A 13,080-nucleotide genomic window follows, 5' to 3' on the forward strand; every position below is an offset into this window, starting at 1 on the left:
ACTTAATGTTTCAAAAAGCATTTTTTTCTTGTCAATTCCAGTTTTGCCGTTATTCACTTGGAAAAATAATTTTTATCTCAATTTTCGTCGTTGCAAAGAGTGCCTAGTACAAGTAAGGGCCGGAAGGAGCAGCTCATGCACACCTCCATGTACTTCTTTTTTTCTTTTGAGCAATAAAAGTTTTTCACTACCACCACCACCCAGGGAATCTTGTGTTTCATTGCAGTGACGCTCATCCCTTTTTTATATTAGTGCAAGACAAAGATTTCTGCTCAGTTTTGCAGCATTTCTAAATGCTCAAAGTGACCTAGGATGGATCCCAGTGGGGACGAGTGCATTCCAATATCAGCTGAACGCATGCTAAATGTAGTTTTTTTTAAAGCAAACTAGGAGCTTTTCAGGTTCCACTAGATGCCCAGCGCCCTGCCAGCTTTTGCGACCAATTCATCAATGCGTGCACTCCATGTACAATTGGAAGAGAATAGCACTTACAGATATTTGTAAAATTCCCTTTTTGTTAGTTAATTATTATGAGATCATCATCAGCCTATATTTATGTCCACTGCAGGACATAAATATATGCGAGATATTAACTTACAATTGGCTCTTTCTTTTTAGTAAAACACATTCACACACTTTTTAATGTTCAGATGCATATTCCACTGCATACACCATCTGTAAATTTTTTTAGGTTCTTCTGCAGCTAATTTGTATGCACGTATTATTTTCTTATAGACAACACAGTCATCCGCAAACAGATGACTGTTATGACGTGATGACTAACTGATGACGTAACGAAGCAAATGTCATTATTATACACAGAGTGTTACTTAACTGTTACTTTACGGAATTTTTAGAATTTGCCTGTAGCATAATGCTGGGTTATCTGATGAGGCAGACATCAGTAGCTCGTGAAATCGAAACACATATTCAACTAATTAACAAAAATTCACTAATTAACTTCTTAGTTAATTACTTTACGACACATATTGTAATTTACGAATTGTAGCCGGTAAGCTTTTCAGGCGTATCCATTCGGAATGAATTTCCAGAATGACACCAGTTTGGAGATATGCGCCATCAAACTCGCCGTAAAAATGCACTGTTGTTCCACTTACGTCTTTAACAAAATGCTATTTATACATTGAAGCATGAAAGTAACTGGAACGCCCATGTATTTCGTCCAACACTTAGGGAAATATCTCGAAACTGGTGTCCTGGAAAATTCATTTCAAGTGGATGCATCTGGCAAACTCACCGGCGACAACTCGTAAATTACAATGTGTGAAGTAAAGTAATTAACTGAGAAGTTCATTAGTCAATTTTTGTTATTAGTTGAATATGTGTTTTGATTTTTCATACTACTAATGTCCGCCTCTTCGAATAACCCAGCTCAGCGATAACAATTATGCTACCTGCCACAGGCGAGTTTTAAAAATTCCGTAAAGCTCCATTTTGAACATCTGGTAGATTAAAAACAAAAAGGGTACAAACACGGAGCCCTGCACAACCTCTGATATAAAGTTAACAAGACTTGATCTTTTGCCATTTAGTACAACACATTGGTTACAGTGTGGTAATTTTCAATCCACTGAATAACTTTTTCATCTAAATCGAATTGTCTCAGTTTTTGCAGGAGAAGGGAATGCATCAATATCAAATGCCCTTTGCATGTCTAGAAATACACAGTCAACTTGACCATCACCAATTACAGATGCTAAATCATAATAAAATTGAACTAGAACAAACTAGAACTAGAAAAATTGAAAAATTTTATTCAGAGGGGGCCCTCTGAATAAAAATATTCACATTTAGGATAACCAGACAAAGGTTCTTTCTAGTCTTGTTTGATCAGAATACTATGCTACTCCACACTGAAGGTGACATTCGAACTCTGAAATAGATGTACTTAGGTTTCACCCAAAGAATATCTTCCCCGATAACAGAGAAGCTAAAAAAGTATTTTATTGTGCGTAATATCTTCAAGATGCAGCAGTCCATGCACAAACGTTTTTGTGAGATCTTCAGAGCTGCCAAATGTACATGGTAAAAGCCAGACACATATTTGAATATGTATTTCCTTGGCACTGCAATCTGAGCAAACTATCTGAAAGTTGACAAAATAAAATGGGAGAACTGATGAACTCTTTACAAAAGACAAACAATTATGAAGTTTATATCACAGCTGAAAATGAAAGCCCCAAGAATACTGAGTGAGGACTAGCCAATGCTGTAAATATGGCAAGCATGACAAACATTAACAAAACGCCAAATAAATAAACTTTTAAATGTATATTATAAAACTTTGCTGGATCAGGTCACCAGCGGAATAAAAAAATCCTTGTTCTTGTTTTTAGTATACAAAGGGATAGGTCAGGGTTTTCCAGCATGTACATTGTTTTAGATGCTTCTTGCATCTCACCGGAGAATCACTTTATGTTGTGATAATATAGTATACTGATTCACTATGTTAACCAATTACTGCAGTACTTTTCATTAACCCTTATATAAACTTGTCAGGTGTAAGCGGTAGAGTTCTTGTCAGGTACCAGTAGCCTTCACCTTCTCCCCTCAGCTATGACCTGGAAATAAAGCAGATTAAAATTTCAATTACTGCACCAGCCTAAAGACACATCATAATTAGGCATATAAAATACACATTTGTTCAAACCAAAACACCTGTTAAATGTATACCATACCCATATCAGTCCTAGTACAATACAGGTGCTTTAAAAAAATTCAGGACAGTAACAAGAGTGCATAGCTGCTAAGCAGTCAACATTAAAATTTGTAAAAGCCCACAGGGAGGAGTGAATAGCACGCATTTTTTAAAGCTTTCCCTGAGCATGCACATTTCCTGGGATACATTGCACTTTATTTACAATTTACCTTTAGACACAGCACACAAGCAGCAGCCCACTTGGGACGATAGAGACTGCCAAGCAACACAATATTTTTCGATCACAGCAACTTTTTTGGCGACTTTGCTGTGGTTAATTTGGCCTGCTTCAGGAACTTGACTGTATATAAAGTTGCCCGAAGTGAATACCCACAGAGTGTCCTTTCTTTATCAGATCTCCGAGGGCATGGTAGAAGGCTGACAAGTGACATTCCGTTTGGCTTTTGTTTGTAGTAATATAAATCTGTTCGTATTCAGCCTTATTGTTTGAAATTGTCAGGATTCCCAACATTAGCATATTGTCACGTAGTAGTGACGCTGAAGTGAACAGTTGTAAAACTGTGTGCGACGAAACTGATTCTTTATTGGTGGGCGAACCTGTGCCCACAAAAGCAAGCTACACTCAAAGCACAACGAAAGCGGCGAACACAGTCGGCGGTCGTCGAAAATCTGATCAGCGGCGAGACGCGTCGGCTTTTATACCCGAGTCATCGAAGGTTCCAGATTAATCCCTGATGCCCGCGTGTCTTCCAGAAAGTTCTAGACAATTCACGGCGGTCACACAATCAGATAACATAAGGGTCGGTGAAAACAGGCAACGAAAAGAAGCATCGATAACGTTCTAGAAACTTCCGATACAGGCGCGTCCTGCGCCGAGCGATAACGTTTAACATTTGTTAGCCGGTGGAAAGCGTCCACCGGTGAAAGATAAACATGTATACGTGTCAATACCCTCCCTTTAAAAAGCATCGTCCCGATGCTACAAACACGAAAGCGAAAACAAAACCACGCGTACAGAAAGGGACAAAATAACAAAGCAACAAAGGACCTAAGTTCGTCAGCGGGCGTAGAAAGGCTTAAGACGCACCACGTGGATGACTTCAGGTCGTGCGCGGCGCCGCTGTGATTGCGAAATACCGTCTGGCACGACCTCATAGTCCAGTGCGCCAATGCGTCGGATGATCTTATATGGTCCGAAATAGCGACGTAAGAGTTTCTCGCTAAGTCCTCGTCGGCGTATCGGAGTCCAGACCCAAACACGGTCTCCGGGCTTGTACTCGACGTAGCGCCGTCGAAGATTGTAGTGCCGGCTGTCGGTTCTCTGCTGGTTCTTGATGCGCAGGCGGGTGAGCTGTCGACCTTCTTCGGCACGCTGCAAATAGGTGGCAACGTCGAGATTATCTTCGTCGGAGACATCCGGTAGCATGGCGTCAAGCGTTGTTGCCGGTTTCCTTCCGTAGACCAGGTTGAACGGCGCCATGTGCGTCGTTTCTTGCATGGCCGTGTTGTATGCGAAGGTCACGTACGGAAGGATGGCATCCCACGTCTTGTGTTCGACGTCGACGTACATTGCCAGCATGTCGGCGATGGTCTTATTTAGGCGCTCGGTGAGGCCATTCGTCTGCGGGTGGTAGGCGGTGGTCCGGCGATGGCTTGTCTGGCTGTAGCGCAGGATGGCTTGAGTTAGTTCTGCCGTGAAGGCCGTACCTCTGTCGGTGATGAGGACTTCTGGGGCACCGTGGCGCAGGAGGATGTTCTCAACGAAGAATCGGGCTACCTCGGCGGCACTGCCTTTGGACAAGGCTGTTGTTTCGGCGTAGCGGGCGAGGTAGTCCGTAGCTACGACGATCCATTTATTCCCGGAAGTCGACGTCGGAAAAGGCCCCAGTAAGTCCATCCCGATCTGCTGGAACGGTCGGCGAGGTGGCTCGATCGGCTGTAGAAGTCCGGCTGGCCTTGTCGGCGGTGTTTTGCGCCGCTGACAGTCTCAGCATGTCCTTACGTAATGGGCGACATCGGCAGCGAGGCGAGGCCAGTAGTATTTCTCTTGTATTCTCGCGAGCGTGCGGGAAAACCGAGGTGTCCAGCCGTTGGGTCGTCATGGAGAGCTTGCAGAACCTCTGGACGCAATGCTGAGGGTACCACGAGGAGGCAGTTGGCTCGGAGGGGCGAGAAGTTCTTCTTTAGGAGAATGTTGTTTTGCAAGAAAAACGACGCCAATCCTCGCCTGAACACCTTCGGCACAATGACGGTCTTGCCTTCCAGGTAGTCTACAAGGCTCCTTAGTTCGGGGTCGGCTCGCTGTTTTTCGGCGAATTCATCGACACTGATGGGTCCCAAGAAAGTGTCATCATCCCGGTCGTCTTGTGGCGGCGGTTCTACGGGGGCACGAGACAAGCAGTCGGCGTCAGAGTGCTTTCGCCCGGACTTGTAAACGACGGTGATGTCGAATGCTTGAAGTCTAAGACTCCATCGTGCGAGGCGACCTGAAGGATTCTTCAAGTTAGCTAGCCAACACAAGGCGTGGTGGTCGCTCACAACTTTAAAGGGCCTGCCATAGAGGTAGGGACGAAACTTTGATGTAGCCCAGATGATGGCGAGGCACTCCTTTTCTGTTGTGGAATAATTTGCTTCCGCCTTCGATAGCGACCGGCTAGCGTAACTTACAACCCTTTCCAGTCCGTCAGTCCTCTGCACAAGAACGGCGCCGAGTCCTACGCTGCTTGCGTCGGTGTGGACTTCGGTATCGGCGTTTTCGTCGAAATGCGCAAGTATTGGCGGCGATTGCAGGCGTCGCTTCAGTTCTTCAAAGGCTTCGACTTGCGGCGTCTCCCACTTGAACTCGACGTCGGCCTTCGTGAGGTACGTCAGTGGCTCGGCGATCCGTGAAAAGTCCTTGACGAAGCGCCTGTAATAGGCGCACAGTCCAAGAAATCTACGCACTGCTTTCTTGTCGGCCGGCGGAGGAAAGTTGGAGATGGCTGCCGTTTTCTGAGGGTCGGGGCGCACTCCAGAATTGTTGATGACGTGGCCCAAGAACAAGAGCTCCTCATATGCGAAGCGGCACTTTTCTGGCTTTAACGTGAGTCCGGAGGTTTTGATTGCTTGAAGAACTGTTTCAAGGCGCCGCAGGTGTTCTTCGAAGCTTGAGGCAAACACAACGACGTAGTCCAAATAGACGAGGCAAGTCTGCCACTTCAAGCCTGCCAGTACTGTATCCATGACGCGTTGGAAAGTCGCAGGTGCCGAGCAAAGACCAAATGGCATGACCTTGAACTCGAACAGTCCGTCTGGTGTTATAAAGGCAGTCTTCTCCCGGTCCCTCTCGTCGACTTCGATTTGCCAGTAGCCGGTTTTGAGGTCCATCGACGAAAAATACTTTGCGTTGTAGAGTCGATCCAAGGCGTCGTCAATCCGTGGGAGGGGGTATACATCCTTCGTGATCTTGTTGAGGCGACGATAATCGACGCAGAAACGTAGGGTTCCATCCTTCTTTTTCACTAATACCACGGGGGACGCCCACGGACTCTTGGACGGCTGGATGATGTCGTCGCGTAGCATTTCGTCGACTTGTTGCCTTATGGCTTCGCGTTCGCGCGCCGAAACTCGGTACGGGCTCTGACGGAGTGGGCGGACATTTTCGTCGGTTATGATGCGGTGCTTGGCGACAGGGGTTTGTCGAACTTTTGACGACGACGAGAAGCAGTCCTTGTATTGCAGGAGCAGAGCTTTTAGTTGTTCTTTCTTATGCCTGGGAAGGTTCTGATTGACGTCGAAAGTTGGTTCAGGTATTATAGTCGTCGTTGCAGGTGCACTGGAATCCGTGAAGGCGAAAGCACTGCTGGCTTGTACTATTTCGTCGATGTAGGCGACCGTGGTGCCTTTGTTAATGTGCTTGTATTCGGGGCTGAAGTTCGTGAGCATCACCCTTGCTTTCCCTGCACGCAGCTCAGCTATGCCTCTAGCGACGCAAATTTCACGGTCGAGCAGTAAGTGATGATTGCCCTCGATGATGCCCTCCATGTCTGCAGGCACTTCGGTACCGACGGAAATCATTACGCTGGAGCGAGGCGGAACGGTGACTTGTTCTTCAAGCACATTCAAGGCATGGTAACTTATGCTTGTATGCAGTGGTATCGCGTTGTACGTTGAAAGCGTTATCGACTTGGACCTTAAGTCGATGACTGCACCGTGTTGGTTTGGAAAGTCCATGCCTAGGATGACATCCCTGGAGCAGTGCTGCAGGATTACGAAGCTCGCCGGGTAAGTGCGGTTGTTTACCGTGACTCGCGCTGTGCAGATTCCAGCCGGCGTTATTAGGTGGCCTCCCGCTGTCCGGATATCGGGTCCTTGCCAGGGCGTCTTAACCTTCTTTAACTTGGCGGCGAACGCGCCACTGAAGACGGAATAGTCGGCGCCAGTGTCGACGAGAGCGGTGACGTTATGACCATCGATGAGCACGTCTAAGTCGGTAGACCGTCGTCTAGCATTACGGTTATGTCGTGGCGTCGGATCACGGCTGCGTCGGCTTGCTCCGCTGCTGCTATGTCGCGTCGGCAGGTCTTCTTTCGGCAGCGAAGTGTTGTCGTCAAGGCTCTTGCCAGGCGGCGTGCTGATATCTCGTCGTGATGATTCGTGAATATTCTTCGATGGCGGCGGAGGATCTTCGGCATTGCGACGTACAGCAACCGCACCTCCATCGGTTGCTGCCTTTAGTTTCCCGGGTAAAGGCTAGAAGATCGGCCCCGGGTGGGACCAGTGCACTGACGGCGATGCGGCGAGATGTAGCGGCCTGGTGACGGCGAGCGTGAGGGTCGTCGGGGTTTCCACTGGGCTCCGGCGAGGTAGTCGGCGATGTCGCGCGGTTGTTCACCCGCACTGGACGCGGCGCGTTGATGGCGAACCCTCGTAGGCCCATCTCGCGGTATGGTCATCGGCGGTAGACATGGCCGGCTTCCCCGCAGTGATAGCAGAGCGGGCGGTGGTCGGGGGCGCACCAAATGTCCGTCTTCCTTTGGTAACTGCGCTGGGCGACGGGCGGGCGTGCTGGCGGCGGCGGCGGTGGACGACGGAACTACGGCGTTACGGGGCCCTGGCGCGAGCGCGGAGGGGGGCCTTGACCACGGGCGACGGCGGCGTAGGTCATCGCTTCCGGCTCAGGTTGCGGTGATTCGGGAAGTCCTAACGATTGCTGGATTTCCTCCCGCACGATATCGGCGATGGAAGCAACTTGAGGCTGCGACGACGGTAGCAACTTCTGCAGCTCTTCGCGTACTATCGCCCTGATGGTGTCTCGTAGGTCGTGGGAGAGTCCTTGGACTTCGGCGTACTGTGGCGTCGGACGGCGATTGTATTGCCGGTTGCGCATGTCCAGTGCTTTCTCGATCGTCGTAGCATCCGAGAGAAAGTCTTGGACTGTCGTTGGTGGATTCCGCACCAGTCCGGCGAATAGCTCCTGCTTAACTCCCCGCATGAGCAAGCGAACTTTCTTGTCTTTTGGCATAGCGGGGTCGGCGTGCCGGAATAATCTAGTCATTTCTTCAGTGTACATACCGATGCTCTCATTCGGGAGCTGTACACGGTTTTCCAACAAGGCTGCAGCTCTTTCTTTACGGACGACGCTCGTGAAGGTGTCCAGGAATGCGGCTCGGAACAGGTCCCAGGTTGTTAGTGCACGCTCCTTATTCTCGAACCAGGTTCTGGCGCCGTCTTCAAGCGAGAAGTAAACATGCCGCAGCTTGTCGTCGCAGTCCCACTTGTTGAACGTAGCGACCCGGTCGTATGCCTCCAGCCAGCTTTCGGGGTCCTCACATGGCGATCCGCGGAAAGTCGGCGGCTCCCTGGGTTGTTGCATCACGATTGCAGATGTTGGCGCAGGGACTGTCATGGTAGCTGCTGCCGAGGTCGTGACTTTTGTCCTCTTGGTCGCTGTGGTCTTCTCGGGAAGAAGTCCGTACTCCGGCAGAAGTCCTTGCTGCCTACGGCTAGCTCGCTGGTCCTTGGCGACGTTGGCGCTGTCCTCCGGTTTCGGGCTTGGATCACGGCTTTGCGGGGGCGTTCGCTGCATGAACGCACTAGCACCTCCACCAGATGTCACGTAGTAGTGACGCTAAGTGAACAGTCGTAAAACTGTGTATGACGAAACTGATTCTTTATTGGGCGAACCTGTGCCCACAAAAGCAAGCTACACTCAAAGCACAACGAAAGCGGCGAACACAGTCGGCGGTCGTCGAAAATCTGATCAGCGGCGAGACGCGTCGGCTTTTATACCCGAGTCATCGAAGGTTCCAGATTAATCCCTGATGCCCGCGTGTCTTCCAGAAAGTTCTAGACAATTCGCGTCGGTCACACAAGCAGATAACATGAGCGTCGGTGAAAACAGGCAACGAAAAGAAGCATCGATAACGTTCTAGAAACTTCCGATACAGGCGCGTCCTGCGCCGAGCGATAACGTTTAACATTTGTTAGCCGGTGGAAAGCGTCCACCGGTGAAAGATAAACATGTATACGTGTCAATATTACAATTCCCCTGAACCTCAACAGTCAAGTCCACACCTTGAATGTTTCCTGCTTGCGCTCACCATACGTCCGATCTTGGTTCAATGAATATGTGCAATGAAAGTTTGTGAGCCATGCAAGTTAACAGACTCAAATGCAACTAATGTTTTATAAAACATGACACAACATCCGTAAGATGGTAGCACGAGCCCACATTCGTAAACTTCATGGAACGCAGAAGAAATAGGAGGTTGTGGAAGTATGGTGATCACTGCAATATAGACAGAATCGCTGACAACAAAATTTTTGCATCTAATACTATACTTACACCAATACCTAGACGTTTTACAGCACTTGAGATTTTTAGTGCAGAATAGGAGAGATGGCAATGCAAAACGATACGCATGAATACAAGTTTCAACTAGTAGTAGCAATGCTGAGTGCATATGAGTTCGCCATCACTTTCTTTATCCAAGAAAGAACTTGGTTTTTGAGATGGTAGCTAGTGATAGCCGAATGCTTTTGGCCATGGTACATGTGCTTCCGTGTCATATGATTGGTACCCTGTCGTTTTTCTGTTTTCTCGTTCAAATAAAGAAACATGACAGAGTGTGAGCAAAACAATAAGACACACATTGCTAACTAAACAGGCATCTCTTCCATAAGTATTTTTTAGAACCAGAAAATGAATGTAAAAAGGAACAGGAATCAATTTGACAATAGATGCTATTCTAATTCAATATCTGGCAAAACAGGTGGTTTGCTTCTCACAGTTATAGCTTTTGGGATTATCAGGCTGTGTTTCTGCAAATATTGGTTTTTCAAAACTTTAGTTGACACCTCGGTGCAGAAAACAAAAAATGCAGACTGATAGCTTATGACAAAACTTAGAGAGCTCATATCAGACATAAAAATGCGCTGAAAATCATAGGTCTTAGAGTGTGATATCGTAAGCATTGTAAAGGTTTGGCATGTTTGATGTGAGTGTTGCCCACGATGATAAGCAATAAGAAAGATGACTATAATTCAACTGTAATACAGCGAAAAACATGATGCGGTGATGGTAGTAGGCACATGTCTAAATTATTTTATAAATTCGATACAAAACTTCCTGAAAAAGAAATTGGACATCAAGATAACATTTGAGGTGCTTGTCAAGAGTTACAGGAAACTTCCCTACTTTTAGAGAGTAGTAGAAAATGGCTGTCAAGTGAAATTGCTAAAGGAGAGTTTACACACAATGGGGTGGGGGGTGAGTAGAATACCATAAGTATGGTCTTTGAGATATGAACAAATGCAACACATTTGTTCTACACCAGAAATGGACATTATCAGACGGGCATCATCAGAGGGCACACCCTCGCAAAAGCATCCTCACACTCACGAAGTGAGGTGAGGGTGAGATAAGCAGTCAGAAAATTCATAAGGATAAGGAAGGGAGGACGTCAGCTAGGAAGCGTGATTGGGATGAAGCAATTAAGCCTGAATGAGGAAGTCCCGGTTCAAGCCACTACAGCTATCTGCACTGCGCATTCGTCAGTGAGTGCTCTACATTTTATGATAAAGGCATGGTCACTCTAGGCCAAGAACCTGATTTCTATCTCCTGAGTTCCAGCAATAGTAGTCTCCCTGGTGTCAATTCCCCTGTCACAATACGCCTATGCCCACAGTCTGCAGATGGTGCACTGACGACCATACTGGCAGATTCTGACGCATCTACCATGCTACTTGCTGCTGCTGATTTCTACACGTACCGTTCTCTGTATCTGTTTTAGCCCTCCTCAAAAACAGTTTATTACCTAGTAATACGCATTCTTACCTACATAAATTCACGGCATTTGCTGTAGATTGAAGTGAAAATTCGTATATAACTCTCATCCCAACTTTACTGCTAAACTAAAGTTTTGGAACATGTTATATGTGCAGGAATATGGTAAATTTTAAAACATGCATAATTAAGAGCTTCAGTTTTGGTTAGCAAGTCGCATCACATAAGTCATAGCCAAGGCAGGCAAAGAAAAATTCGTTTACTGATTTCTCCACCTGGTCAATTATTCAAACATACTTATTCAAACATAACATTTGCGGTGGACATACGGACACTGCAAATAGATTTCCATTGAGATGGCACTAAACCCTAACTTTGGTGGCTGAAACAAGGAACAACAGCGCTGGGTAGGCTTGACAGCCAAGACAGGTGTCTACGGTGGAAGCACGGTGGTGGACGGGAGACCGTCGTGCGAAGCTTGCTGCTCATCGGAGATCGGGCCCCAGCTCATGCACGCGGGCTAGACTGAGTGCCAGAAAAGTGACGAGCGTGCCCACCAAGATCGTATGTGCACTTGCAGAAAGAAATGGGTTAAGCTCGCATGAAGACTGAATTAGCATCAAGCTGAATTTGTGCAACACAGAATAAACTACCCACGTTGCGAAGTCAAAGTTGCACTTCCAGCATCGCGATGACGGGCGTATGTGAAACGATGACACGGCCTCAACCACCGCAAAAATTTTAAGTAGGCTGAAGCACAACAGTGAGAAAGCGCCTGTGAGTTTTGCACACGAATAACAGCAATTTGAAAATTAAGGGACTCTGGAGATGAGCCTGTTTCCTATTTTGCAAGCAAAGAACCAACTTTTGATAGATTTCTCACCATGTCGCTCTTATTGTCAAGGTTTTATGTATCGCACAACTATTCCAACTATTATCTTCGAGATTAGTCAACAGAATTAGTATTTAGTCTGACATCACTTCGAACCGAGAAATTGATATTTGCACAAGGCTACAATTTAGCTAACTCTGTTTAAGGTTTTCCAACCATGTGATCTTTCTTCTTATGTTACGGTATTTTTAAATATTATTATTATTATTATGAGGTGACTAAATCTCTTTAATTTTCATCTTAAAGTACAGATATTGGCAAGGAACATTTTAGATTTACTCTGTTATATTTAAAATTGATTATATCTGCATTTGCTACAATGGGCTTTGACTGTAATATACTCAAGGGGGGCTTCTTCTACCCTTTCTTTTGTTTTCCTCTCATTTCAGTTTACTCAGAAGCTTCGAGCGCATAAAAAGTATGACACACAAGAAGGGGCTTGCTCCGTTTCAATGCAATGTATAAGATTATTGCATTACAATGAATCAAAGCAAGCTTTTTTTAACACACCTGCATAAAGATGCCACCCACCTCCCAAGACAACTGGAGCAGAGCAGCAGCACAAAGTCGGTTGACTACTTCCGATGCTTCCCCCAATCTCTGGGCTTCCATTGGAGGCACTTGGAGTCGATGCGCAAAGGTTGCTTGACAATGGTTTGACTGCGTGCTGCCAATGCCTCTTTAGTCAGCACAAGGATGTGCTGGCCCTTGTAATAGACGAACAGCTTCAAATGCTGTAGTGTCCATATCACATCCTCCTTCTTGATGCTCGTCAGGTCGCAAATCTCGCTGCATGTGAGGAAGCACAGTTAGGTCGGACAGATGGTTGACTTACTGTCAATTGCTGCTGCTGCTTGAGAAATCACATATTGACTATATTCACTATCATCAGCCTACATATATGCCTGTAGTGGCATATCTACAGCCTCTCTAAGCAACCTCTAGATGCTTCTGTTGCCCATTCCGCCCCATGAAGACAAGTGACTATCTCGTCACTTGATCCTCTGCTGTTTTAAACTACACTTTCTTTCCCTTGGTGCACATCCTATTGCTTTAAAAGCCTGTTCTGTGCATAATGTGTACACTCACCAACCCTTCGTCCTTGTAACCCCAACTAGGACATCAGCTGCCCACCTTCATTGTTGAATGGACACTGCCGTCTTCGCGCATTTTAACGCTTGGCTTTTAATTTTCCATGTTGGTTGCGTGGTACTCCGCATTTCAAGTTCATCTATTATTCTC

At 46.6% G+C, this 13,080-nt stretch overlaps 1 protein-coding gene across 1 annotated transcript in view; it reads right to left on the bottom strand.

The window, feature by feature from the left end:
* Window positions 1-2,156: 2,156 nt before the first annotated feature.
* LOC119444185 (histone acetyltransferase KAT5-like) overlaps window positions 2,157-13,080 on the bottom strand; it is a 103,012-nt gene continuing 92,088 nt past the window's right edge. The window contains exons 12-13 of the mRNA XM_049660478.1: window positions 12,370-12,627; window positions 2,157-2,582 (exon numbers count right to left, since the gene is read on the bottom strand). Of these exons, the coding sequence (XP_049516435.1) occupies window positions 12,414-12,627 (214 nt within the window). The 3' untranslated portion in view covers window positions 2,157-2,582; window positions 12,370-12,413. The remainder of the gene's footprint in view (window positions 2,583-12,369; window positions 12,628-13,080) is intronic.

This window comes from Dermacentor silvarum, chromosome 1 (assembly GCF_013339745.2).
Source record: "Dermacentor silvarum isolate Dsil-2018 chromosome 1, BIME_Dsil_1.4, whole genome shotgun sequence".
Taxonomy (NCBI): domain Eukaryota; kingdom Metazoa; phylum Arthropoda; class Arachnida; order Ixodida; family Ixodidae; genus Dermacentor; species Dermacentor silvarum.